The sequence below is a fragment of the Ascidia mentula genome, chromosome 7 (genome assembly GCF_947561715.1).
Source record: "Ascidia mentula chromosome 7, kaAscMent1.1, whole genome shotgun sequence".
In the NCBI taxonomy this organism is placed as follows: domain Eukaryota; kingdom Metazoa; phylum Chordata; class Ascidiacea; order Phlebobranchia; family Ascidiidae; genus Ascidia; species Ascidia mentula.
The window spans coordinates 4,375,022-4,402,648 of record NC_138572.1 but is presented as its reverse complement, the minus strand read 5'-3'; the positions used below and the strand labels follow the sequence as shown (position 1 = coordinate 4,402,648).

At 37.5% G+C, this 27,627-nt stretch overlaps 4 protein-coding genes across 7 annotated transcripts; 2 read left to right on the top strand and 2 right to left on the bottom strand.

Annotated features, from left to right (window-relative positions):
* Positions 1–168: 168 nt before the first annotated feature.
* LOC145909256 (serine/threonine-protein kinase 26-like) lies at positions 169–7,654 on the bottom strand. The gene is made up of 11 exons (XM_082996598.1): positions 7,517–7,654; positions 6,911–7,012; positions 6,364–6,492; positions 6,080–6,136; positions 5,828–5,936; positions 5,209–5,366; positions 3,812–3,997; positions 3,319–3,458; positions 2,759–2,906; positions 2,206–2,342; positions 169–1,676 (listed from the first exon to the last, which is right to left on the bottom strand). Exons 1-11 carry the CDS (start codon positions 7,553–7,555, stop codon positions 1,649–1,651), a joined length of 1,233 nt encoding a protein of 410 aa, XP_082852724.1. The 5' UTR covers positions 7,556–7,654; the 3' UTR covers positions 169–1,648.
* A 2,166-nt stretch (positions 7,655–9,820) lies between these two features.
* LOC145908199 (uncharacterized) lies at positions 9,821–14,531 on the bottom strand. 4 transcript variants are annotated; one of them, XM_082995419.1, is made up of 8 exons: positions 14,101–14,531; positions 13,616–13,730; positions 12,385–12,462; positions 12,223–12,276; positions 11,913–11,969; positions 11,659–11,712; positions 11,452–11,570; positions 9,821–10,676 (listed from the first exon to the last, which is right to left on the bottom strand). In XM_082995419.1, the coding sequence occupies exons 1-8, from the start codon at positions 14,425–14,427 to the stop codon at positions 10,419–10,421; spliced, it is 1,062 nt and encodes a 353-aa protein (XP_082851545.1). In that variant the 5' UTR covers positions 14,428–14,531; the 3' UTR covers positions 9,821–10,418. The 4 variants fall into 4 exon arrangements, with proteins under 4 accessions (XP_082851545.1, XP_082851547.1, XP_082851546.1 ...); XM_082995421.1 differs by lacking the exon at positions 11,659–11,712; XM_082995420.1 differs by lacking the exon at positions 12,223–12,276.
* Positions 14,532–16,507: 1,976 nt separating this feature from the next.
* On the top strand, positions 16,508–18,729 carry LOC145908890 (uncharacterized). The gene is made up of 2 exons (XM_082996211.1): positions 16,508–17,002; positions 18,336–18,729. Exons 1-2 carry the CDS (start codon positions 16,848–16,850, stop codon positions 18,523–18,525), a joined length of 345 nt encoding a protein of 114 aa, XP_082852337.1. The 5' UTR covers positions 16,508–16,847; the 3' UTR covers positions 18,526–18,729.
* Positions 18,730–19,122: 393 nt separating this feature from the next.
* LOC145908213 (3-galactosyl-N-acetylglucosaminide 4-alpha-L-fucosyltransferase FUT3-like) lies at positions 19,123–24,255 on the top strand. The gene is made up of 7 exons (XM_082995440.1): positions 19,123–19,430; positions 20,560–20,614; positions 21,893–21,946; positions 22,094–22,195; positions 22,647–22,720; positions 22,778–22,894; positions 23,293–24,255. The coding sequence occupies exons 1-7, from the start codon at positions 19,330–19,332 to the stop codon at positions 24,044–24,046; spliced, it is 1,257 nt and encodes a 418-aa protein (XP_082851566.1). The 5' UTR covers positions 19,123–19,329; the 3' UTR covers positions 24,047–24,255.
* The last annotated feature ends 3,372 nt before the right edge of the window (positions 24,256–27,627 follow it).

The following is a 27,627-nucleotide window of genomic DNA, read 5'->3' as shown; positions in this document are numbered from 1 at the left end:
TCCAAAGTTGCAAAATATCACTAATAATCTGTGCAGTCCAAAGTAAGGGCCACAGTTTGAGTAAGTTCTGCTTTGAAATTACCTATTATAGTACCATCATACTATTATTTTGATGTAACAGGGATACATATATTAAATACTTATCCAGCAGCTGCTCCGAAATCAATAACAGTAATTGTATTTATAAAAACATCTTTTTTGAGAAAGAATGTCACACACACACACACACACCAATACATGACCTGTAGCACATGAAAATGATTCGCGCTCGGAAAATTACACTGGGTGCGTTTGGTCACACAGCAAAAAAATTCGCTGTTCATGAGAAATCGGAAACACTTGGATACTATGTATATATGGGTTGAATATGAACTTAGGATACATCAAAGCACAAGACACGCTTTTCCTTATTCATATTAAAGCGATCGAGCTAGTGAGAATTAATAGCACAGTGAGGCACCACACTAGTATGCTATGTTGGGTATTTCTTGCCAGGCAACAGAAGTTGTCTGCAGACTTGCAGCTTCAACAAATGTAGTTAACTCACATGGAAGTGGGGTGGGTAAAGGCACAGGAGGCAATTGCACAGAATGTGAAGTTTTGGGGACTTTTTGCGATGTAGTGGAACCCCCAGGTAAAAGTGCAATTTGAGTTTTACATTATTACTGTTTGCACGGAGAACAACAACAACAACCAAACTGATTGTCAGCGAGTTTTTCAGAATTTAACATGGTTTATTAAACACAGTATACATCCAGAAGGGCTATTTTTAAGTTTTGCTGTAAGGTTATTTAATTGTTTAATGCTGAGGATTTTCAGCGGCCGATATAAGCAACTTTTAGTCTATGATAAACAGATACTTAAAGTGGGAGTATTGACAAAATATTACGAAGCAGATTTACCACACAAAAATGCTCAACAAGGTGGCGCAAATTCACTTTAATAATGCAGTATGCAAGAATGAAATTAATGTGGGACACATGTTGCACCATAACAAGTGTTTGAAGAAACAATATGCCTAAAATATGGAAACCAATTTATTTGGGTACGAGCAATGACATGTGGGTACAAATAAAGGTAATTTATTGGAAGTGACTTTGTATGTCTATGTTTCGGGATAATAGGTTTTGCGATAAATCGTTTTGAAGCCACAAGGTGTATGGTGCTGTTTTTGATTAAACTAGTTCTTGATTAAAAATGCATGAATTTTGGGTAACATTAACATAAATTGTAAAAAAATGAACCAAGCCTAATTTAAGGGTATATACCGGACTACAACTTCGATAAGTATACCAGGTTTGCCCTTTGAGTGTGGAATGCATTTCATTAACAATCGAGTCAAGATCACCCAAAATTTTAAAAACCTTCGAAAGTGGATGCTGAAAAACGTTGATTATTGCAAGCAGCTTAGACCTTATTTTCCCAAGAAAAATGATTGACCTGGACTAAAAAACCCATGATTTCCCACTAAATCATGATTAACAATCTGATGTTAACTCCAGGATACCATATGGCGGCACTGTAAGCAAGCTAAGCATGGAAACAATATGTCCCTACTTGATAAACACAGGCACAAGCAAGGGAAGGCTTGTTTAGGTGTACTGGTACGATCCACCTGGTTACATAGGCCAGCACAGCTAGCAGTTGTTTATCGGCCTGCTTGTGGCTCATTGAATCTACAACAAAAAACACATGGTAATATGGTTTAAATGTTGAAGGATGATTAGGCAAAGATTGATATAAAACTGTAAAAAAGGAAATGTACTTGTACATAAAACAAATTTGGATACTTACTAAATTTAAACAAGTTTAAGACCTTCAAGTTGGATTTGTTTTCTCGAGAATATATGTGGGTAATAACATTGGGAGGCCAGATAACCATTTCACACAATTTACACCAAAATGGTCTTAGGAGTCAAAAGCAGTAATTCTTAATTTAGGAGTAAAAATACAAGATCTAAACAAAAGTGCCTGAAATGTAGTGGTTTGCCGAAGAAAACGTTTTTTTTTTACAGTGTAAACACCTTAATTTACATCTGGGGATTATGCCCAGCGGGCAAGATGAACTAGCCTTGAGGGCCAAATTTGGCCCACAGGTTGTGGTTTGGTGACCCCTGGTCAAGACCTTAGGTCAATTCAAGTAAATTTGGCACATCGAACAACCAATTTTCTTGCAGGAAAAAACACTGTTACATCAGTACTGACCTCTTGAACCTGGTAATAATGCCCTCTACAAGGTTGTCGATGATACCGGGACATTGTGTGTCTGCTTCTTTCAGCGACTTCATGATTCCATCAAGTGCGGGACGTCGAACTTCATTGTCGAACCTGTTTTCCTTGAGCTGGAAATAAATCAATTTGGTTACATTATTACAAATGTTACAGATATTAATAATAGTTAGGTAGTAGGTTGCACGTCCCTTTCTTGGCTTAGTTTGCCAACTTCACTTAGTAACTGAACAGTGAGAAATAAATGCAAGTGGATTGTCATCCATTTTTGGGCCAACAAAAGATGTTATGAATGGAAACAACAGGTGGCCCTGGTTCGGTAAAGACATTGCTTTGATTCAGGGCTGCTTTTTGTTTTCCGAACTTTGTTTGTTCCCAATTAGTGCCATGTACAAAAATGACAAATGCAATGGTAGCCTATAACATTGTAAATTAATTTTTTATGACACACCTCAACCAACTTCATGGCACACCACCAGTATGCCATTGTACCCTGTTTGAAAAACTGTTTCCTAGACAGTGAACTTACCTGTCTTATTAATGGCTCCAGAAGCTCAGTAAGGGCCTTGGATTGCATAGATTGTTGGTGGCTCTGCAAGACTCCAGTAACACCGGATTGGGATCGGATTGTGTCGAACTGCCAACCATCGGAGTTGTTATCGTTTTCTTCATCATCCCTACAAAAAAAGGAGTTAAATGTAGATTCTTATGACTTGCTTACCAGGAAAAAGAAATCCTTCTGTTTCTAGAGCTGGTATAAACTTATTTCAGCAGTTAACTCCTGTCTAGTGAGTATCATGTACATCAGAAACATTTATGACAAAAGTTGCACAAAAAATAATAAAAAAAAATTGCACAAATAAAAACATGATACAAATATTGGACCAGAACTAGGATTGTCTGGGCAATAACAAAATAATCACTGTTTCATGTTCTTATTGTTGTTGAAAGCCAATGCTTTTTAGTTGACACAAAACCACACTGGCCATCAATAATGGAAGAGTGCCAAGTTCAAAATACCACATACTACAGACAGAAGCAACCCACAAATTTCACTTGTTTTACAAGTTTGTTAAATACATTTCTTACCCAGAAGATTCACCAGAGCTTTCAGAGTCCTTGTTGTGTACTTTCCATGACTTAAATCGATCGATCAGTTCGACCAAGTGAGAAGTCTTTTTTGCTTGTTTCAGGAATTTGTGCTTCAGCAAATCTTTTGCCGGGGGCCTCTGCAATTTGTTGAATTAGAATGAAAAGTTGTGAGTATTTTTTGTAGTATTGAAATGAATTGAATAGTTAAGACACTGGTTAGGTTAGATGAAATATCACAAAAAAACTTTGTTTGATGTACTAATAATTCTTTTGCACCTCATGGGTCAACCTATTGTTGGTATTGAATTTCCAAGATGCTAACAATGCATTTTATTTATCGAAAATGTATGACCGACATCAAAAGTAAAATGACCCAATCAGGATCAGCATTTAACATATGTGTCCATATGACGCAAGCATGCACATTTTTGTATTTATTCATTTTTTTCCAGCTGTTTCAGGACAACATGTAACATGGCGTTCAACTCACAAATTTTGGATCCTTGTTAAGACAAGCCTCGACAAACTGCTTGAAATCTTTGGAGTAATTTCCATCAAGGGTGGGGGGGTTGTTTTTAGGGATGAGGAAAAGAACCCGCATTGGGTGGAGGTCTGCATGAGGTGGTTCCCCTTTCGCAAGCTCGAGGGCGGTGATGCCAAGTGACCAAATATCTGCCTACATTTTTAAAAAGAAAACAAGTTAAATCACACTGCTAATGGTTTTCTTTTATACATTATTTGGTGACTTGCTAATTGCTTTTATTCTTAAATAAGAAGCAGGTAACTGTATCTAATTTGGGTGCAAAGTACTTGGAGTTTAATTAATCTGAATAAAAAAGCCAAAGCTAGTATGCTGTTGATCACATTACATAAAGTCAGCGTTTCCCAAGTTAGAGTTCGAAAATGTACTACTTGATCGACAACATACTAGCTTTGTTTTTTTTTATTCAGATGTATCTAATTTAAATCACAACATTGACCAAATGAGTGCAAAATAATTCAGGCATAAATTTAGGGTTAAGTTGTAGGATGTTTCAGATTACTTGGAAAGTTTCATATGTGCCAACTGCCTTCCACAACACAATTTTGTGACAATGTCCAGGAAGTTCAAATCAGTTCAACACAAAGATGTACCCCCTGTGTGCACCAGAAAATCCCTGTATTGTGGTCAATGCCATAAATAGCAAGTCTGGATGAGGTTTATTCTAGTACTGGGAGTGTGAACGGTGACATTGACACATGTGCAATAACCTAGTGCTTTCCAACCAATGGTCAGTGAAGTTTTTACAGGGTTGGGCAATTTACCTAATTTTAAGAGTTCTGTATAAAATAATATTATAATGGTAAAGAAACATTAATGCAAACGCGAAAACACACTAAAATGTTGTTGAAAGTGAAATACAAGTCAATTTTTAAAAAAAATAAAATAAAAATACCTATGTAGGTGTAGCCAATTACGCAATGAAAAGCACCATAAATCAACTAATTCAAACTTGTAAAATATTTGAATAGTTGCTCAGCATAGCACAAACATTGTCGCACTGTGACACACAAGGAAACCATGTGCTTAACAAATATGTTGCAACATTTTCAGGACATAGGCTGGCAGCCTCTGTTAAGTTGGTAGGGTTGTTTTTCTGTGATGTCATAACCTATTTTCAACACCATTTCCCCACCTACTACACTATATATATTGACAAATTAGTTTGGTAGCTTCAATACATGATTCAGTACATATAAGTTTTGGCTTATTATATTAAAATTGTACTTTTGAGATTGTTTGTAGGTTAATAAATACATTTTTCTCAATCCTTGAACTAGACTTCTACTAATCAACAAAAAAAGCATTTAACTTTGTTTTGTCTATAAGTATGAAAGCATGTATACTTTGAAATCATATGCTGATTGTTTTATAACTTCTGGTGCCATCCAGAACGGAGTCCCGACAAATGTGTTCCTCTTGATCTGTGTGTCGGTTAGCTGACCAGCAACACCAAAATCTGCCAATTTCACATCTCCGCTTTCAGATAGCAACACATTGGCAGCTGAGGAAATAACAGAAAGGTCAATAGGCCACTGATGTTATTACACCTTATAGTTCGACAAAAGGAAACGTTATTTATAATCTGCTGAATTTTAAAGCAATATTGTAGTAATGTTTCAATGCTTATAGGGTAGGGTAAAGATTGTCAAAGCAGTTTTCATTTTATATTTTAAAAGTTATTAGCAAAACTGTGCTCATTTTGGTACTTAATTTGTAACAAAGTTATAACTCAGATACTAAATGGTTTTGAGATGTCAAAACCCAAAAACGTGCAAATATAAGTTATTTTGTATATATATACATTGTTTTCACTAGCAACAGAGCATACAGGGACTTGAGCTAGTTTAAGGCACAGCAGTTTTTCACTTGAGCACTGAACAAATATTGCATCACACAGATATTTAAATTGTCATGCAGGACGGACAAATAAGCATGATGTTACCTATAGTTGTCGTCACATACCTTTGACGTCTCTGTGAAGCTTTCGTTCACTGTGGAGATATTCGAGTCCCTTCAGGATTTCCCTCAAAATAGTTGCTATGAAAGTTTCTTCAAAAAAGCCTGCTTTCATCTACATAAAAAAGTTTGGCAACCATAACTAATACGTACATAATGCATATAAATAGGTTATGTATAAATTAGGTTATATATAATGCTTGTGTATATAATAGGTTATGAATACAAAGGATAAATTTAAATACAGTATATACTTACCAAATCTAGGGCTGATCCACCACCTAAGTACTCCATAATAATCCATAATTTAGTCCCCTGCAAATGTCACAATCGGTGAATATAAAAGTGCACACACGTTAATAACTCCATGTTGAAATTAATGTGCATATTGAACTTGGTTTTATTCAATATATTATGCACAACATGGTTTAAATTTATTGAATAATGTTACACGCGCAAATGGTTAATAGAAATTTCATGTAGCAATTAGTCCAGTACAGGACTATGTGTGTGCAGAAGAGTTAAGTGGTATTACAACTTGCCTTGAGGTAAGATCCGTGGTATTTTGTAACATGGGGGCTGTTACATTGGCTTAGTACAGTGATTTCTTGTTGTATGTCCTCAATTTCATCTTCTGCTTCTTCCAAATCGATGATTTTTATCGCAACAACCTGTGTAACAGAAACAGTACAATATTATAACTTTGTCAACACTGTCATAGGTTACATTAAATCTATCCTGGGGTGCCATTGTGCTGCCTTTTGGATCTATTTGATTGCAGTCGAAAAAGGAAATAACAATTTATTCATCTTGGCATCGATGTATGTGTTACAAAATATCCAAATAAAATTATTTTGTCAAGCAGTAGCTTTTTGGACGCACACCATTAATATACACAAAAGTACAGAGGGGGAATAGATATAAATTTTCCTAAATTCAAAAGTGTTTAAGTTTTTTGTCCAATGCCTATTTTGCTATACTAGGAGCTGTAAAATAACCTGAACCAACAACGCCTTTTACAAATATTGACACTATGCAAAATTTAAGCGTTCGCCAATCATGTAATAATTACACAAGCTAACATGTCACCTCTGATGTTCGATTGTCAATCCCTTTGTATACTTCTCCGAACGATCCTTTACCTATTCTCTCCTGTTTTGTAAAGAGTTTTTCTGGGTCCAAAGCAGTTTTCTAAAAAATATATATAAATATAAATATGGCGTATTAGGATACAGTGAAAATAATTTGACATAAATACTGCCATATCCCTAATGTAGATACTATCATAATATTCCTTTATATCCACAGATGTATTCACAATGTATTAATAATAAAACATGCAAAACACAACAATTCCACGCATATAATGACATCAATAGCAGTACATTGTAATTGGAGAATTACTGCATTAGAAAATGCAAAAAAAATAGAATGGCTTTCACATTTTTCCATTTATCATTCACACTTGTTTTAGTAGAATGGTGGTGATTGCAATATATGATGCATTATGGCACAATAATAAGCATGTTTACTGCAAAAGATAAAAGTAGAAGCAATTAAATAAATATGTCTTTCATATAAATATATGCTAGTTTTGGAAAAATGCAATGTTCAAAAATACTACGGTAATTATGCCCACTAACACAAGTATGGAGTTAAAATTAACATAAAATGAATAAAAGCAAAAACACTTACCTGTTGCCGCGGAAAGGCAACATTTAGTGGATTTGACATCTTCGTGATGGATGTCAAATGAAGTAACACGGTTTGTTGGTTTCATTCACATTAGTGCAGCTCTGTCAAAACTATTAAAAACCTGAAAAACTTACAACAACTAACCATTTAAATATAAACACATAGAGGTTATGCAGACCAGTACTTATTTGCAGGAAATAGACGCACACGGCAACAGGAAAATATCCCTATCTGTAACATCAACATGTTTTCCTGAGGATCCATAAATACACAAATTGTAAATAGATTCACCTGTAACTGGGTGTTACACAAAAATATCATGCAATGATGAAGATATTCAAAAGGGAATTTATTGGGCCTGAAACAAATGTTTGAGTGCCAGGATTTCTTGTGCAAAAGTACCATATCTTTTATCGTTATCTTTCTTTGTTTCATAATTTTTAGGCATGGTTTTATCTGCCTCTGACTCACTGGATAAAAAATTCTGGTCAAACCTGATATGCAAAGTGCCTATAGGCATAAATTCATCATATACTTTACATATCAGATAAAAGATTTTATCGGTATACTGCACAAAAAATCAACCAATATATTAATATTAACATATGAAAAAATTTCGCCAGTCTGTGAAACCAAATTTTTGATACGTTTTTCCATTTTGGAAGTGTTTATTAGATTTCTGGTGTTGCTTTTTTGCATGCACAAGAAATTGTAAACATAGTGCACCATGAATTTTTCAAAATTATGGCATTTTTTACATATCATCAATAAGTGTAGCCAAATAGCAAAGAGCTCTATTCAAATCGAACGATATTCCTTCATAGTTTTTAGATATTTGTTTATGAAATTGAATCCAATCAACCAAAAACTGCCCGGAACAATTTTATGACTTTCTTAAAAAAAAATACACTATAACCCAGTTTGGCAATTTTTTTTTTTCATTTTTAGGGTTTAGTGTACAATTGTACGTACCTATGTACGCACAACACTAGACCCCATTTTTATTTTCAAGTTACCAAATTTGTGCTACAGTTGTTACATCTGCACTCAATTAAAAAAAGTGATTGCATCAAAAGTAAAAAGGTTGGTTTACCCACCTGGTTCCACACTACAGGACGCATGTAGGTAATGTTTCGTTTTACGTACACTAATAAGTCAACGCCGGCGTAGTTATACAATGACAAAAAAATTTAAAACTGTTTATCATTCTACAAACCAACCTCTAATTGTGGAACGGTGTCTATTTGAAAGTGCAATGGAAAATAAACAATACGCGCGAATAATAAACATATCGCATCCAATTTTCAATCGACTTGAATGTACGCCTTTATTGTCCCAAGGTCCCATATGTTTCATGTGTATGTAACCTACAGTCTTTTATGTTTTATTGTCTGTTTTGATGATGAAAGAAGCAGGTGTAAAGCATTCACCTAACAGGTCTTTTGTCTGGGCTGTTCTCTTTTTTGCCGAACTTTAGGCCTACAATGCAGTAGCCGTGTGGCTCGAATACGAATACTGAGAGCGAATCCTACATGCAATATGCTTTCAGGCAAAATACCAACCCTTGAAATCGTAAGGATTTCATATTTGAGCAGGAAATAGTGGGATTAAAAGAGACAAAAACTGGCAAATTTAACGAACGATTCACGTCGCTGTAGCAAAAATATAAAACCTTAATTGCGAGTGTTTTAAGACCTTATGCAAATTAATGACGTCATTAAATATTCGGTCGAATATTGAATGAAGTTGTTCGGATTCGAACGGTTACCACATGCTTGGTGCACTTCTCTTAACGCCATATTTATTAAAAAAATTTCAGCCGTTTCTCCAAATTTGGGCAAGGCATCCACGTTAAATCAGACAGTCATGTATTTTAAGCAGTTTATTGTATGTTGTATCTGTTGTACAGTCTTGTGCTCACAAGCCCTGCTATCTAACGGATATTGGTGCGCTGTAGCCTGTTTTTGCAACGACCCAGAAAAATTATTCACGATTCACTAGAAATAGCTGTATTGAAGTCACAACACTATGTACAAAAAGGCTATGCGAGCAATGAACTTTATACAATCTAAACACAACAAAATGCGTATTTAATCAATTGGAACTTTCGTTGGCATCATCCATTTACACCGATTTCGATACAATCATTACATGCATAGAGAAGAGCTATCGATAGAAGAATGTTAACCAGGCACGTTAAGAAACAACATTTACAAGAGAATCTAAATCACTCAAAACAATCGTGAAACTAAAAACTGTTTTGAACTACTAAAGCCTCCAGAAGGCCACAAGTGCAACAATGTGGTGAACGAAAAATTACTTCCTTTAATTTTGACGTCGCATGATGGAATTAGTAATTAAAGCAATTACAGTTTAAACATAAGAACAGAAGTAAGTTACTATTGATGAAAGGCATGCACACAAGATTAAAGCAATGTACAGCTGTTATACAGGGAACAAAAAGCAACATTCTGCCACTGGGGCAAAAAATATACGTTGTTTTGCATTGAAAGGTAGTTTCACGCAAGCAATGCAGAACTTGTCGAGATTGAAAGATTTTTGTACACAGTGTATCAAGGATTTTGAAAAGGGGACTAACGTATGGACTTTAATTTACGCAAAATCAGTTACGTATTGCGTGGAGATATGTGTTACAATCTTAAAAGTAAACTGATGTCTAACTGAACTTAATCTAACCAAAATGTGGCCCGAAGTCACGGGGTCAGAAGCACGTTTAAAAAGTAATTACGAAACATCAAATGAACGTTTATTAAACAAATTCCAAGCTCTCGAAATAGCTAAATTGAACTTAACAGGAAAAAAGTACTGCTTGTAAACTGGCCGATAAAGCCACACAGTATACAACAGGATTCCATTGAGGTGAAAAGCCAAGTACTTCGCTTTACTTTCCAAGGTAAAAAGCCCCGAAATAGGTCGACTGGGATCGCATGAGTATTGTTATCCCGGGTGGACGAACCTTGACCGAAATACCTTGTCCTCGGCTTAATTTGACCACGCCGTTTGAGGTACACGTGACGTAGGAATTTGGCGTTGCGTTGTTCGGTCGCGAGAAGAGACACTTGGAAAATATCTCGGCGCCAAAGGTTTTTACGCCCATTTCAGCCACCATATGCTGTATAGAATTGGTCTGAAACACGACCTAAAAAAAATACAATGTTGTTTTATTCCATGGTGGATGGATTCAACATATTACGAAAATACCAAAAAATATGATGATTTGCAAATAAAACAAATATTACAAACCCGCAAGTGTCGATTTATACCCGGTTATTCTTGGTTGATTTTATACAAAAATGTTGTATAAAATAAACCAAAATATTTGCCGATTCTTCCAGTAGTAAATAAAGATAACATTACATGTCCATACATATTCAATTATTATATGAAACCTGATGACCTCGATTTATTAGAATCTAGTTAAATTGAACAAAACTTCAGACAAATCAAATCCGGATTAACCGAGGTTTATTGTATATAAGCATAAACGTATTTGCCTCTGTATAAATTCCACAACATCCAATAGCTTGTATTACGATAACAACCATGTTTTAAATTGCGTTGGGTTATTCAAACAATCGTGTTTGTTACAGTGTAGTAAACATTTAGGTAATTGCCACATGTACATAGGCTAATCAGTAGCTGTACTGTCCATAGTTCCTAGTACATCTGATATTAATCTTACATATATACAGTGTATACGTAACAGATGCTTGTTTCAAAAGCAATGTAATTTCCTATGATAAAGCCGACGGCCCTTTTTACCAACACAATAAGCTTACCTGAAAATGAAAGCCAAAGCTAAAATGCTGTTAATCATTAGTAAACGTTTCGAACACTAACTGGGTTCAAAGCATTTCAGATTTGGCTTTAATTTTCAAAGTTATCAACTCCAAATATTTTGCACCCAAGCTTACCTGACTGTACACAAAATAAAACCCATCTTTTGGAACCCTTATATATCCACGCGTAAGAAGCTCGTCGGTTTGGAATCTAGGTGCTGGCGGAATCGTCCACGCCACTAGGGTTTCACCGTCTGAAAAACAAGATGACGGCGTTTTTACCCAATAGGTTTGGCTTGCGTTGTATAGACGGGGCACATCTATAGAGAAAATACATTATACCCGTGCCGGTCGCGTTTCTGACTCCCTTTCCCGTTGCGCTTTGATGGCTTTTATCTATCAACCACAATGATACCAAAAAGTGAATTCAGCTCAAGGCTACCCCTTTATCAAGTTCAGAGCATAAGGCAAATTTCTGTATTACTGCAGGCACGCTAGCTGATGCGTTTAGTCCACTTTGAGAATTGCTGGGATAACCTTTTAATACCAATGCTATAGCAACCATATTTGGTAAATTTTAATTTGTTAGCTATTACCTGTTGGAGAGAGATAGTTCGTAATGTCCTCGTTCGCTTGAATGTGAATTGCGATAGCTTTAGAAGAAAAACAAAGAGTGTAAGGTATGGAGAATTACACAAAATACAGCGATGGTTTTATCCAACGGAAACATAAAACAAACACCAGAGCATGCGACAAGAATGGTTTTGAGTTGACAAATTGTCCATATCATTTTCACATAATTTTCGATTAAAAGGTGACAGAATTTAACCAAAGAAAATCGGACTTTCATGCGTAGGCATTCAAACGAAAACTAAAAGAAAAAACTAAAAATACAACCAATAATACCAGCAGGTATTGGCATTACTGCGTTTCGTATTGTTCGTCGCAGACGTCCACACTCTATACAATAACAAATTTGAAAAATTACGCACGAAGTTATTCGCTGACTTTGACAGTTCTTAATCGCGTTCCATGAACTTTAAGAAACAATTTCTAAACAAAGCCAACCTTTTTTCTTTTTCCCCTCCCTTTTCGGTTTCTTGCCTTTGCGCCTTCCCTTTCGACCGCTTTTGGCAACAGGAACCTCTGCATAAAACAAGAATATAATAAAAACGATATTTATAATCGTTTGAGCCCAGTGATGTTGTATAAATCAGGGCTTCTCAAACTATGGCGACTTCATTAAAGTCGTCGAATCTCATTTTGAGGTTGCGTAATAAAGCACAGTCACCTAAGATTTACAATCACACGTGTATTGTTTTATAATAAATGTGAAAGCCGCACATAAAAAGTCGCATAGTAACATCTTTCTCAAAATGCGCTCGGAGAACATAAAAGTTTGAGAAATCCTGACATGAGTCGTACAAAATTATATTGTGTTATCAGTGGGACGTTTACAAGGATGTCGGTGTTGCCTGAAGCAAGTGGTGAAAGTAAAACAAATTTCCTAACGGAAAGATTAAATCACACAAAAAATAAACCATGGGTGTTTTCGTAACTACGTAAGAATGCTAAAATAAGTGAATACAACGCAGTAATATTTAATGCAATGGCATTATGGGCGGGATCGCCCCACTGTGCAGGTCCTTGCTGGGCTGCCAAGCCTGCAAACCTAATAAGTGAATATATTAACTAAATTTAAGCGTTTCATAACTTTTTGGGGCCATTCGCAAGTCCTTAACCTTTCCGTGTTACTTTCACCACTCCCTAAAGAAAACCGTTATCAAATACGACCGTCAAAAATATACATTAAATTGTCCAAGTCCCGTAGGTGGGTTGAAGTGCTTGTGTTCTGGTGGGCAATTTCTTATTGAACCAATAAGTGTCAGGAAAGCGACAGACCGTGCAAAACATTGGGTTATGGGTTAGTGCGTCATGCTTGCCTTAACAACATTACGGTTTTCTTTTAAGTGAATATTAACACCATGTCACAGGCTTACGAACTTAATAATTAGGAGGTTCAATTAACCACATTTGAGCTTATAGCTACACCAAGTGCTTTAACGACACGCTAGTACTAACATAGGCCTATATGATTTTGACGCAGGGCCCTCGAGAGTGAAAAATGTGCCTGTGCGAGGCCCTGTTGTAATTTAGACGGTGGAACCCAGCCTTTTACGATAGAAACTCCTTAATCCATGGGCTCCCATTTGCTGCTCATGGGCCCCCTTCAACGAGCAGGCCTGCACCCCCTCTCGTGGGGCCTGTTTTATCATATCCTGTGCCAATGGAAGTTTACCTGCACTTCGCTTGGCAAGAGCATGAACAACTGTTGGCTTCTGAGTATTTACATCCGTTGCCACTAATCCCGCTGGAAAGTTTTGTTCGGATTGGCTCTGCCCCGTGGACGGGTCCTGTTAAAAACAACGTTTTACGTTTTTGATTCAACCTTCATTTGTTTTTTGGCAGCATGCCAAATCTCGAGTGCGTTGCGGCAATTACGCAGAAAATTCCTTACTAAACGCATATACAAAACTAATCTGGTTGCAAAACCAAATGCAAAACTTCTAACAAAATACAGCATGTTTAAATCATTTTAAAGGTGGAAAAGCATTGGCCAGGTGTTTACATACTTTGGTGAAAATTTAACTTACATTTCACAACAAACGCATTTCCTCATCTAAACTGCCAAGCAAAATTTTTGATAAGTAAACCCTTCACTTAATATCCAAGTTGAATACCTAGAATATTGTCGAGGTTTGCCGACATATAATAATTGCTCACCATAAATTGCATCATTTCGTTTCGACTGCCGTCATCCTCGAAAGCATCATCAGGAAATGCAGGTTTTTTTTGAGAAACAAGCTCTTGCTTAAGAAACATTACGTCTTGGCGCACCGAGGCCAACTCCTTGGTGAGGTACATGTTCCAGCCAATTTGCACAGTGCACAAAATGGCCAGAAGCACTATGAAGGTAAAATAGGCTTTCGTGGTTGCAAGTAAAGTGTGTTCGTTGTTGGCTCTTTGTCCGCTGGCCTGGCAGTCGTTCCGATCATGTGACTCTGTAACTATCAGCAGGTCGTTTTTGGAGGATAGAGCGCCCGCCCGCATCCTGCTAGCTTTGTTTAGTCTTCACAATAGGCGTGTCTAGTTTAGAAAACACAACTTCACCTCTATGAAGCCTTACTAAACATCTGTGAAAATATCGAGTAAAAGTTGTGCTCTATGCAATTTGTTTATTGATTGTGGTTTTAACTAAACGAGAAGTAGAAAACAACTGAATCACCTGATATTCTCTACTTCTCAATCAGACATACAAAGACCAACAATATTCTCCCATCGCTTTGCAAAAGGTCAAAGTTAAAGGGGACCTGACAAATAATATTTATTGCTCGTCATTGGTCGTTGTACCATAGTTACCGTCGCCGTTTGTACACTCTGCCAATACTGGTAAAGGTGTGTCGGTTTAACTTTGTAAGCAAAGGAACACCCTCCATGGCGCATACACTGTGCGGTTGAAGTCGAAGGTCTGCCAAAAACTTCCATGCAAATGAAAGTCGACGATTTTACCCAGTGGAAACCTGAAGTAGCGTTCGCAATAGATTGTCAATAAACCAAGTTACATATTAACAGAGTCACAGGTAAAGGTTAGTGATTTACAGCCTTTTAACATAGTGTATACTGCGAACTGTTTCAAAACTTGATGTCGACTGCGGCCCTTTTGAATCGAAAACAAACAATGAATTTTTCTTGCTGTAGGCTAACATCGAAAATAGTCCTGCGCACGTTTAACGTAGCTTCTGCTGAGCTAAATAAAACCTAAAATTGGAACCAGAATTGTCTGATAGTGGCCACTAACATGTGATTCCAAACTGCTCTGAAATTCGTGTTCCTGGTCGGTCGAACCTTGTCATCGTCAAGTTGTCACTTGCAAAGTTAGCAAACCTTTGCCGCACACGGGCTTCGAGTGGGCGCAATACATACGGACACGGTCCTTTTTCCCGTCGCCGCGGGATAGCAAAGGTTTTGACTAAGGGGTTCTCGCCAGCTAATTACTATGCAAATGAAGCACTTACCCAAAGAAAAGTAAAACAGTTTACTGCAGTTGATAAGTTCATACCGCACTAGAATGCAAATAGCGTCTAATCTAAATTTTGTATTCAAAACTGCTTGATAGAGGGACTACTATGGTTTCGATGATAAAAGAATGGAGTTACCCGTCTGAGTAACTTCATCTTTATGAGTTTGAAGCTGTACTTCTCACCATGCCCAAGTTGGTACCAAAAACCGAAATTTTCAAAACCCCAAAGCTACAACACAATCTCATTCGAACTTGTGCAAAATGACACCTGACTTACGGCCGTAGGTTTCTGTTCAGAACACACAAGCGCGGCGCGAGGTTATTTTACATGTAAGAAACCGATGCACTTTCACCACTATCTCTACACAATAGAAGTGTTCGTCGGTCTGCGAACGTCCCAGACGAGACAGGAAAACATTCAATGTGATATTTATGTACTGAAACCATGGACTACGTTGACGCCTGACTTGGTGTAGGTTTCGCTGCGTGCGCGCGGCAATCCAACCTCCAACCACCTTGTTTACAGCTAGGACAAATCATTTCGTCAGCCATGACGTTTGTGTTTCTGCCATCCTGGCAAAAGAGAGCCAAAAAGTTTCCCAATTGTCTATTTTCGTCATTTCTGAACACGTTTTCACTGCTATTTCGAGGCCACCACCAGAAGCGTGTCACGTGGACAAAAAATATCGATACAACGTTACAGTCGAATTGACAACATCCTAATGGACAACAATATGACTATAGTACAATGGAAATGGTGAAAAATAGATGATGAAACAGGCTATGTTAAGGCTTACATGCGCATAGGAGAGCGGACCAGAGGCATGTTTAGCGTTCTTTTTTATTGAGGAAGCTAGAAAAGGCTTTCTATCTCAGCGACAGCAGTGGCAGGCAGCCTGCTATTGTGCCGTCTGGACGTTGATAGTTACTGATCAACTAGGGAGTGACGTTTCGCGGGTCGCGCTATAGGCATTTACACAAACGTTGGAAGAAGTCTTGCAAACGTTACACAGTGCAAAGTACACTTGTACCTATTCTGCGCACATGCTATGTAAAAACGCACTTTTGGTCTTGCTGCAAAACATTAGGAGGTGTAAGGTGCAAAAAATAATCGGCAAGATTTTAGAAAGGTAAACAGCCGCAGTCAGTACATCGTGTGGCGTTGAAAAGGAAAGCAATGTGGCAAAGTAACTGGATACACGTTGGCTTTCGGTTTCGAAAGCTCTTCGCGTTGCCGCTCGCATGGTTTGCGATAAACAACTTTCCGTTTATATTTTCGACTAAGTTTACATGATATTAAACGCTTCAGTAACTGTGCTTGTATAAAAGCACCTCACTACGCCATACACAATCTCTACACGTGCTACTAAAAGCTTTTAGTGCTGAAGGGAAATACGGTGATAATTGTTAATTGTTGCAGGTTCCTTAAAACTCTTAAGTATATTAAAGCATGCCAGCACCCAACGAAACAGCGATGTACGGTATGGTCACCGCGGCCTACTTTGCTATATTTATGTACCGCTACAACCGAGGCCATATATTCACAGACAATCGTGCCATGATGAACGTCGGCGTTCTATTCATGGTTGCTCAACCGTTGTGTAGGTAAGCAAAGGCTAAGTATTGTTTGTCACGCAAAGTGCGTTCAGAATAACATGATTCGGTCGAACACGTCTGCAGTACTTTCAACTTATTTTGAAGCTGTTTTTCAGAAACGATAGTTTCGCGATGTTTCCTATGATTACTGATTGCAGGTTTTAACACTAATTGTTAAAATTTTGCCTGAGCTGGCGTATACACAATAGCGCGCACGCTAACTCAGGGTTGCAATTGCATTTGTCAAGTATTTACAAAAAGGCCACGCTCAAAATGTCGTTTACACAATTGCAGTGCAATATGAAACAAAAACTGGCCGCAACAAATCGCAGTTTCTGCAACGTACGCCTTTTCCTTGCCACCTTCTCCCAGCCAGGCAAGTATTACTTCCTACTGTGCAGCGTTCGCGAATTGGCCTCATTGCTAAGAGACCACAGCAAAACCCCCTCCGGTGAGAGTGCGGTTCGCTCTGTCCCGCTTCGGTTCGCTCCTATGCTCGACAACACCCAGCCCTTTTTCTGTCCTGTAGCCAAACGCTACCACTTAAACGTCGCATTGTGATTGGCCAAAAAGCGTATTACGTGACATTGCGCTTAAAACTTACTTGGCCCAAATGGCATGTTATGCTAGAGCAGAGGTTCACATATGGTGCGTCGTTTGTTTTAATTTTATTGGTGCGTCACTGGCTTACCAATTATCGTATTTTGTGATGGAATTCGTCTTTAAAACGGTCAACACTGTAAAAAAACTGTAGGACTAAAATCTCTAAAAAAAGGTATGTTTGTTTGGTTGCATCGTTATAACATCTTATTAGGGATGAGTACGTCACGTGAAATTTGGGAACCTCTACGCCGTGGTAACGTACATGCAGTTTGATGCAGTGTGCGCTATATATAACAGTCCATGCACACTAGACACAATGTGTACATTTTTTTTGTGGTAGATCCGTTGCGTTATATTTGTCTTTTTTTTGAATTGACGGGCGAACTCCCTTGGCGCACGACTGGCGCAATCGGTACAATTCAAGTAAACGTCCTTTGTAACTTTTGCGGTTTCAATTCGTGGAACCACGACTACAAAGTTTTATTTGTCAAACATAGTTAACGAATTTGACGACTGTCGTACTCCGAACCTGGTATTGTAAGTGCTTGTTACATGTTGGTCCATCTAGGATTTCGGGGTATTTCGGAAAATGTGTTGTGAATGTTTTTGTTGTCGTTGTTATTTTTATGCTATGAAAAATTGGTTCAAGTCATAACTTGAAGGAATTAAATATAGTAACTGAGTGATTAAATTTGTGTAATATGTATTACTTTCCGTTGTAATCATTGCCGTTTTTTAGGATTATCGGAGGATCTAACGGCTTGATGATTTTTACGTTCATGTGCATGAGCAGCATAATCATGTTGCCAACGCCGCAAGATGTCGCTAGAGAGCGGGTGGTAGAGGACTCCAGTCGCAACGACAGAGAAACATCAGCTACAAGGAAAAGAGTCAAAAGCAAGGACAAAGCAAACAAAAAGAAAAACTGATGAAATGATTTAAAACAATTCTGTGTTTTACGCTCCAATGCGCCAGGTCACGTGCGATCGATCATGCACAACGAACCATCGGTTGTTTGATGGAAAACTTTTTTATTTTTTGCTTTTGGTTGAAGTTGGTATTTGGCCGCAAATTTTGATATTTTTTTATTGCTTTATTGATGTATCTGTTTGATAGTAATCAATAGAGAAACAATGCAAAAGTAAGCTCTGACTAATTTCCGATATTACAAACTGTATTGTTATCATAAGCATTGTATTGTTATCGTCTGTGAGTATGCAAAAGTTTTGATTTAGGGTTTTCTGCCAGTCATTTGTTATAAGCAGCTGTAGGTCTACATCTGCTCGTTTTTACGCAGAACCAAGCAGCTGTTCAGACCAGAGGTCCTAAAATTCTAGCAATACGAGCCAGTTTAACACAGGTAGTATTTTACGCACCGACCTTTCAAGGTGTTGCAAACACATACAGTATGAATAAGTGGCGAATGTAGAGAACTCACAAGTTACAGAGATCTTAATATAGCTCCTTGGAGGCCCGTCAATGACATAAGCAGTATGCGGAAGTTATTGATGACTGGATAAAGTTTGCAAGCTGTTTTTCGGCTATATATTCCTTACGGACTGGTACCGATCCGTTGCATGGTGATTGGGGCCCTCAGTTTAATAGGAGCAGTATTCTTAGAAGGAAGTGAAACAGTTAAGTGTGCAGCCTTCATTATACTTACACGAAAGTTATTGCGGTGGTTTCGATCTTCAAAAATTGAATAATTTAATATAAGAACGTATTGTTTTTACATGAGATGTTTGGTCAGTCTCTCCAGTGGTGGAAACACGGTGTACCGACTTTGCGATTTCTCGTTGCTGCCGATCAACGTTGATGAACGCGAAGAGTATAGGTATCCTCCAAGCTTTTAAGTTATCTATGTTAAAGTTTGCTTACCTAGACCCAATGAGCGGGTCTTTTACGACAGTTTATGGACACCATGTACATAGCAGTCTTTAAGTACGTATAATATTCTTAAAGCAAAACGATCGAAATAAATAGTAACTGAGACCCTACAAGCGTATGAAAAGCCTATGTTAAAGGCTGTTTACATGTTTACTAGGCACGGGACCAACAGAGGCATCTTCCTTATTTGCACAGTTATGCACCAAGTCGCTACGTACATGTGGCATTTCCTTTTATGCGTTTCAAATCTGATAGCAAACAAAATGGCAAAAACAGTATCCAGTTGATTGTTAGGTTTTTTGACATATCATGTTACTAACAAGCCAAAGCATGTGGTCAGCTGAAATTAACAGTCAGTAGGCTAAAAAAGATCAGTGATTGAATATTGGTTGCACATTTTATCACAGAGCCATGTGTGCAAACAAGTGAGCTGCAGTTGTGCTTACTTTCAACCAGTACTGACGAGACCTGACAGGCCGAAACAGTGCGCACAACTGCCTGCAAAACTAACTGAATATTTTAGTTCTATTTAATTACAACATGCTTACAAAGGTCGCCATTTTGGGGACTTTTTTGGAGGATTGTACAGGATTTTATTGTTTAAATTCGCAGAATCTTATGATGCTTATGATAGCACCTTAGCAAGATCGTTTTTTCCAAACAAATCTACTGACATTAGATTAGAGCATGTTTAAGGCTACCGGGTTGTTTCGTTTTCAGCACAAGTCATGTTAGTTGTGTAAGTAGCGTATCCTATTTGACATTCGACATGTGCACACAAAGCTGAGGACATGTGCACACAAAGCTAACATCAATTTTGTTGTGTCATCATAGCAGCACCATTAAATACGTACAGAGGCAAACAAAGCTATTTTGAAAACTAGTAAGTAACAGTAAGCACTGCAAAAGCCTTCACCGTACCATAATGTACATATTATTATATCTGTTATGTTGCCTAATCAAAATATCCATTTTCTACTTAGGCGTATGTACAAAATAGTAGGTATGATAGATGTAATGTTATGTAAAGCTGGAGCAAGACAGTGCGTAACAACGAAGATGAAAATATTTTTCAGCTTTATCATGTTGCATACCTTAGTTTTCATCCTGGTCTACTTGTCTGTGTATGAGGTAAGTCTAGCCTTTGATATGTATGTGACATCGGTGCTGTATGCACATAGCTATTTTTTTATCATTGTACGTTTTTATGCGGTGTTTGACTTATTAAGACCCACAAAATTAAATATAACTGGTTGTTGGTATCACACATGCGGTGCTTATTGAACAGTCCAGTTATTAACTTTTGGTCAGTTGCTACCGCCCAACTGAGTGGTTGTTCAGGCTTTAAGTAACCTGATAGCGCGGTACAACTATGAACTGCTGTCATTGTCCTTTGTCACTGCAGTTGACTGGTGACTACGTTTGATTTTCGTTTCCTTGCAAACCTTGTACGCCTTTCATGTTGGTAATATCTCTGTTGAGAGTAGAGTCATTAGCTAGAAAAAGTCAATTTTGTCCAATGATTGGCCAGGTTAGAAACGAATTTTGAACTAAATTATAAAAAAGCCTTAACTGCATAATGCTACTGTTCCCAATCTCTTTTACAGCGGCCCTAAGTTTTTCTGAATCATGCCAAGTAGTTTGTTTGACTGAAGAATTAAAGGATAAAATACCGGCCGACCCGGTATAGGTCTTATAAGCAAGTCACTTGCTGCGGCCAATAAACGAACTTAACATCTATCGCTTTTGTTACTCGCGATTCTGCTTTTATTGGAGTTTATGACTTCGTCGTGTTGTAGTTCTTATTCTTAGGTTATACGCACATATGCCTGCTCGGACCGATGTTACTAGCGATATACGTGTTGGCACGTGTTTACATTTAAAAACCATGTCAAACATGGCTGTTTTAGTACCATGACGTATAGAAGCAAGTCGCGTATATATAACCAGAATGAGGCCGTCAAAAATATAGGGTGTTTCTAAAAGGTTTACATACAGGCTTCGCAGCCCAGGCATTGCAGCCCAGCTGGATCAGCCTCTTTATCCAGTTGATAGAGCGTTAGGACTGGTTAGCCCAGGGTCGTGAATTCAAACCTGACCGGGAGCTTGATTTTGCAAATCTCGCTCCGACTTGTCGGGAAAATCAGCTGATCCAGCTAGGCTGCAATGCATAGACTGCGAAGCCTGTAAACCTAATGATCTCGAAGTAAGGACCTGCGTAGTGGGGCGATCCTGCCAATCATGCCGTTGCATGAAACAGTACTGTGTTTCTAAAATGCACATTCACAATAATGGAGCTAACAACGCTTGACTCTATTTTGGATGTACACGACCACATAAAGTCAACATGGTTGCGTTTTCTTGTTTTCCATGTTAAATAAATTCGTATTTAACAACAATTTCTCATAGGAAGCAACGCCGCCCAGGTACCCTGAATCCATACACAACGTAGACCTCAGCAAGGTAATTTTTGATGGTCTTACCCTAAAAAGAAAATAATTTTCATTTCAATTTACAAAAATTTTGAACATAAACGTAGACCGGTTCATTTCGTGGAACAATCTTGGTTTTGTTTTCTGTGTTTTGAACCTTTAATTTTTACTTTTTCAGTTGACTATTTTAGTGATGAATCCCGAATACGGTTTAATCGAAGAGATGAAACAGTTGCCTAAAAAGTGCGGAAGTTGCGTTATTTCTCACAATATAAGACGGGTATGGTCATAAAAATCCAGATTATTCCAGAAACGAGCAATTAATTTAACAGCTAAAGTCATTTTTGTGGACAGTTGTTATAACTGGCCAAGAAATAATAAAAAAAACTTAAATCTGTCCCAATTTTCATGTTATGTAATTCCTTTGTTTGTTGGGAAAAACTCTACATGACCTCAACTTAGTAAATTAATTTACTGTTTCAAGAAGTCTCACCAAGTACACGAAAACACAATGGTTTATTTTTTTCTGTAAATTCAATTGTTCTTTAAAACCCTTATCATTTTTACACCTGATAAAGCGAGAGGTACTCGCGAAAGCTAGTGTATTTTTCAACACAAAAGTCAGTCTTTTTAAAAGAGTGCCAAATTAAGAGAATTCAGTTCGTAGACATTTAAAGACTGATACGGCACATTTAATATTTGAACCCTTATAATAACATTCCTTTTTGCAGGCTAGTCTGAACAATACAAAAGCGCTGGTGTTTCATTTCAATGATCCAATTTTCCGGTTAGCTCCACGACAGAGGCAAGTAGTTTCTTGCATCAACACCAACTGTTAAAAATGTTAATTTATTGAATGTAGACGGTTGGATCAGTATTACGTTTGGTACACCGGGGAAGGCCCTGTCGCTATTTATCACCTGCGAAACATGAAATTAAGGGAGTTTGATGGTTTTTTTAATCTTACGATGAGCTACAGGTATGTAACGAAGAACGTCTACAAATGCTTTTCAAAGGAAAAAAACAAACACGTTGTTCGAAAAAGTGCTTTAAGAATCAAATGCTAAATAGACGGCATTTTTGGGCCACAATTCATGACAGATAGAAAGATAATTTTCATCGCCACCGACTTGAATCAACCGCCACAGACAAAAAAACTATTGTTCTTTTTGGGTTATTCGTATTCGCACAACATTTGAATAAACAGATATACCTGTACGCAAATGGTCTAAATTTGACTTTCGATTTGTGGCTTGACAGTCCCTTGATGTCTTTACTCAATATGACTAAGTGTTACCCATCAAGGCCTATTTGACCGGATAGTTGACTTGTGGTTATACCGTACAGATAAACTTCTAACAAATAATGCGTCTTCAGAAGAGATTCCGATGTCTGGTGCCCGTACGGAACTACGTATTCGTTGTGGTCCCAGCACAAGAATTTGACACGAAACGCAACTGAATTAGATCACTTCGTTCGCAACAAAACTCGCATGGCATTGTGGGTTGTGTCAAACTGCGAAGTCATGCCACACGCCCGAGAAAGAAAGAGCTTCGTCATGGAACTGATTGACAACGGACTTCAGGTGGATCTAGGTGGGGGATGTTTTGACAACATCAAAGATGACTTCGAAAATCACAAGTACAAGTTCTATCTCGCCTTTGAAAACCAATGGAACTGCAAAGACTACATTACTGAGAAGTTTTGGGACAACGCATTAAAACACGGCACTGTGCCAGTGGTGCTCGGGCCACCTAAGAAAGACTATGAGCTTGTAGCGCCGTCTCCAACTTCATTTATATACGCTGCTGATTTTAACTCGACCAAAGACTTAGCCGATTATTTAAACTATCTAGACAAAAACGATACCGCTTATAAGGAGTATTTAAGTTGGATGAAGAGTGTGCCAAAATTTCAAGGTAGAGAAAAACTGACCGGATTTTGCAAATTATGTAGGATTTTACACGAAAATAAGAACAACACCAACACAGAGAAGCCGCGAATTGTATCTTCCCTTTACGATTGGTTTTATGGGCGTGAATATAGTGATTGTCTAAAGGTTCCGCAAATGGAAACGGAATCTAATTCCGGGTTCTTCTTCAAATATTTTTGGAAAAAAAAAGTTGGATAGAGAATTAGGTCTTAATTAACGCCCATTTGTTTGCACTCTCGTGTTATTATGTTGCTTTCAAGAAATTTTCTGCTTATTTTCATTGTTTTCTACAAAAAAAATCCACTGTGTTTTTCACAAGCCACTTGCTCGTTATTCTTTAAAAAATCTTTTGGATTCAATTAAGTGGTTTAACACACACTGGTTAAGAATTGAGATGTTCTCCTTGCGCTAACCATTATGGGGAACTTTGCCACGGAACCAAGAAATGTCAGAGTACCTAAATTTACCAATAAAAAATGATAATCAGCACAGGAATCAATACCAGTGCGGGTGAAGGTCGTCGCGCCTTATCTTGATAAAAAATCCTTCTGTCGGATATTTCAACTAAAGCCAGCTTTGTGGACAGGTGCCATAACAGGTCAAGGAATCGTGAAATATACAGATAATCTATTTCAGTTTGGTGCCTAATTTGAATTCTTGGTTTAAGGTGGAAAAATGTTTCAGGTTATACAGAGAACTATTTATAAGGAACTTATATGACAATATAACGTTGCAATGAACCTTGCCAACAAAAATACTTCAATGTGAGGATGCATTTTTCCGTTAACGGTTTCATGTTCAGCGTATAAAAAACAGATGGTTTCAAATTGACGCTTACCATGACGGCTACTTTTACCACGTGAGCATTATTTCCGTTCATTCTCTGCTTTCAAAAACCTTTTTTAATTTAAATTTGAATGCGTTTGCAGGCATCATCAGTATCGCTAAAAACACACAAACAACGCAGGTAAAACCAACATTAATACAAGAAACATATAAATGTAAAAAATATAAACATATAAATGTAAAATATCTCACAAACTGACAATCAGATGTAACGATTGACCAAGATGAGACTATAAACTGTCGGCTTTGGCTTATTTGAGGAGACACTTTCCTGAACAGTAAATTGTATGTCATTAACCAAAATCGCAGTAAATGAAATATTGGTCCCACTAGTGAAACGAACACCTATATCGTGTGCCAGTGCCATAGCGTGCCACGCCCTTATTGGTTTCCTCTCAACCGCAGTGTTTCCAAACCGATTCAACGATTTATTTTTGATTTTTTACTAGTGGTTTAATCTGGGACAGAAGTAAAGCTGGATGAGAGTGCGAAGCCACAGTGTTAGAATTGCGTGGGGGTAGTCAGCACACGAATAAGTAACTGGTAGTTCCTGTTGAGCCTAAAGCGCTCACGTTATAGTCATGGGCCTTATGTATATGCACAGGTTGACTATTGTCACTTGTTTGAGGTCAATTTCACTTGTTGGATTTTTAAGTTGAAATAATAAAAATAACCACGACAGCAATTTGTAGAATCTGATAGAAATTACAGCTATCGTAAACTTGTAAAAAGTCAATGAAACTAGCAGAAGTTTCGAATTGAGTCAGCTGATTTATTAGCAAAAAATCGATTTCGCCTGAACTGGCATCCTCAGTTTCTTATTTAAATTGAAACTGAGGATGCCAGTTCAGGCGAAATTGATTTTTTACTAATAAATCAGCTGACTCAATTCGAAACTTCTGCTAGTTTCATTGAATTCTTAATACTAAATAGGAGATTGGTGTCGCTGAATAGTAAACAATGCCAACCAGAGGGCTAGATTCGGAAAAAACTAAGGGAACAGTATTACTTGTAAAAAGTCTGTGTTTTATTGCGCGATATAAGTGTTTGTTGTTTTTACGATGTTGAAACGAAACAGACAGCTCAGCAGGTGTATATGTAGCCTTCATTGTTATCATTGGCAAAAGTATGCGATCTGAACCAAAAAGAATGAAGTAAACATTCTGCGTAAAATGCAACTGTTGTTATAGTGTGGAGGCTTCCTGTTCTTACATTGGATGTCACTTCCCATGCGATGAGTTATTAATGCCCTACAGGCGAAAACACGTATGCATAACATCCTGTTGCAAAACAGGTGTTAACAAAGAAATGTTAGCACAGTTAGTCAGAGGTTGTAGTCTGCATATAAATTGTATGTATCTTACTTATTAAATTCATTCGGGCAAAAACTTATTTATTCGGTCGACGTTTCAGTCCAACCAACATTCTTTGAATATATTGAATATGATGCTTGGTAGCTTCAGCAACAAAATGTAAACTTAGTTGAAATTATGCATTTATGCCCACTCATATGTGACGCAGGGTTGTGCATTGGCGCGCTTTTTACCCTAAAATCGAGACGGATTAGGGCAAAAATACGTTTTGCTTTTTGGCAAGTCGATCTAAACAATAACAAAAATACTTTAATGTGAGAATGCATTTTTCCGTTAACGGTTTTATGTTCAGCGTTTAAAAAACAGATGGTTTCAAATTGACGCTTACCATGACAACTTTTACCACATGAGCATCATTTCCGTTCATTTTCTGCTTTCGAGAACCCTTTTTTTAGTTTAAAGTTGAATGTGTTTGCAGGCATCATCAGTATCGCTAAAAACACACAAACAACGCAGTTAAAACCAACATTAATACAAGAATATAAACATATAAATGTAAAATATCTCACAAACTGACAATCAGATGTAACGATTGAGCAGGATGAGATTAAACTGTCGGCTTTGGCTTATTTGAGGAGACACTTTACCAAACAGTAAATTGTATATAATGTTCCTATTGCTGCCAGGCATATTGTAATTTAATAATCTGTTCTTCTAACACATATAAAAAACGTAACTTTATTGAAATTAAAGTAAATTGTTTATCAAAAACCACAATCGCAGTAAATGAAAAAATGGTTTAGTGAACCGAACACCTATATCGTGTGCCAGTGCCATAGCGTCTCACGCCTTAATGGGTTTCCTCTCAACCGCAGTGTTTGCAAACCGATTTAACGATTTTTTTTTTCATTTTTTACTGGTGGTTTTACCTGGGAAGTTTGGTCGAGAAGTAAACCTGGCTGAGAGTGCGAAGCCACAGTGTTAGAATTGTGTGAGTCATCACACGAGAAAGTAACTGGTCGTTCCTGTTGAGCCTAAAGCGCTCACGTTATAGTCATGGACATATGTATATGCACAGGTTGACTATTGTCACTTGTTATTAGGTCAATTTCACTTGTCGGATTTTTAAGTTGAAATAATTAAAATTACCACGACAGCAATTTGTAGAATCTGATAGAAATTACAGTCTGTATTTTATTGCGCGATATAAGTGTTTGTTATTTTTACGATGTAGAAACGTCTATAAATGACAAAAAGGACAGCTCAGCAAGCGTATGTGTAGCCTTCGTTGTTATTATTTGCAAAAGTATCCGATCTGAAATAAAGTAAACATTATGCGTAAAATGCAACTGTTATTATAGTGTGGAGGCTTCCTGTTCTCGGATGTCATTTCCCATGCGCTAAGCTATTAATGGCCTAAAGGCGAAAGCATGCACGTATGTATAACATCCTGTTGCAAAACGTCGTTAACAAAGAAATGTTAGCACAGTTAGTCAGAGGTGGCAGTCTGCATATAAATTGTATGTATCTTATTCAATAAATTCATAGCTCTTCTGGCAAAAACTTATTTATTCGGTCAACGTTTCAGTCCAAACAACATTCTTTGAATGTATTGAATAT

What these genes read in the sequence shown, in the direction of transcription:
- LOC145909256 (XM_082996598.1), bottom strand. Translation starts at nt 7,555, where the DNA reads ATGTCAAATCCACTAAATGTTGCCTTTCCGCGGCAACAG. An exon ending in TTGCCTTTCCGCGGCAACAG is followed by an intron (nt 7,013 to 7,516) that starts GTAAGTGTTTTT and finishes TATATTTTTTAG; the next exon opens with AAAACTGCTTTGGACCCAGA. An exon ending in TGGAGCCATTAATAAGACAG is followed by an intron (nt 2,343 to 2,758) that starts GTAAGTTCACTG and finishes ATTTATTTCCAG; the next exon opens with CTCAAGGAAAACAGGTTCGA.
- LOC145908213 (XM_082995440.1), top strand. Translation starts at nt 19,330, where the DNA reads ATGAGATGTTTGGTCAGTCTCTCCAGTGGTGGAAACACGGTGTACCGA. An exon ending in GATGAACGCGAAGAGTATAG is followed by an intron (nt 19,431 to 20,559) that starts GTATCCTCCAAG and finishes AATATTTTTCAG; the next exon opens with CTTTATCATGTTGCATACCT. An exon ending in CGGTTAGCTCCACGACAGAG is followed by an intron (nt 22,721 to 22,777) that starts GCAAGTAGTTTC and finishes TATTGAATGTAG; the next exon opens with ACGGTTGGATCAGTATTACG.
- LOC145908890 (XM_082996211.1), top strand. Translation starts at nt 16,848, where the DNA reads ATGCCAGCACCCAACGAAACAGCGATGTACGGTATGGTCACCGCGGCC. An exon ending in GTTGCTCAACCGTTGTGTAG is followed by an intron (nt 17,003 to 18,335) that starts GTAAGCAAAGGC and finishes GCCGTTTTTTAG; the next exon opens with GATTATCGGAGGATCTAACG.
- LOC145908199 (XM_082995419.1), bottom strand. Translation starts at nt 14,427, where the DNA reads ATGCGGGCGGGCGCTCTATCCTCCAAAAACGACCTGCTGATAGTTACA. An exon ending in TCTTGCCAAGCGAAGTGCAG is followed by an intron (nt 12,463 to 13,615) that starts GTAAACTTCCAT and finishes TGTTTTATGCAG; the next exon opens with AGGTTCCTGTTGCCAAAAGC. An exon ending in GAACTATCTCTCTCCAACAG is followed by an intron (nt 11,713 to 11,912) that starts GTAATAGCTAAC and finishes TGTGGTTGATAG; the next exon opens with ATAAAAGCCATCAAAGCGCA.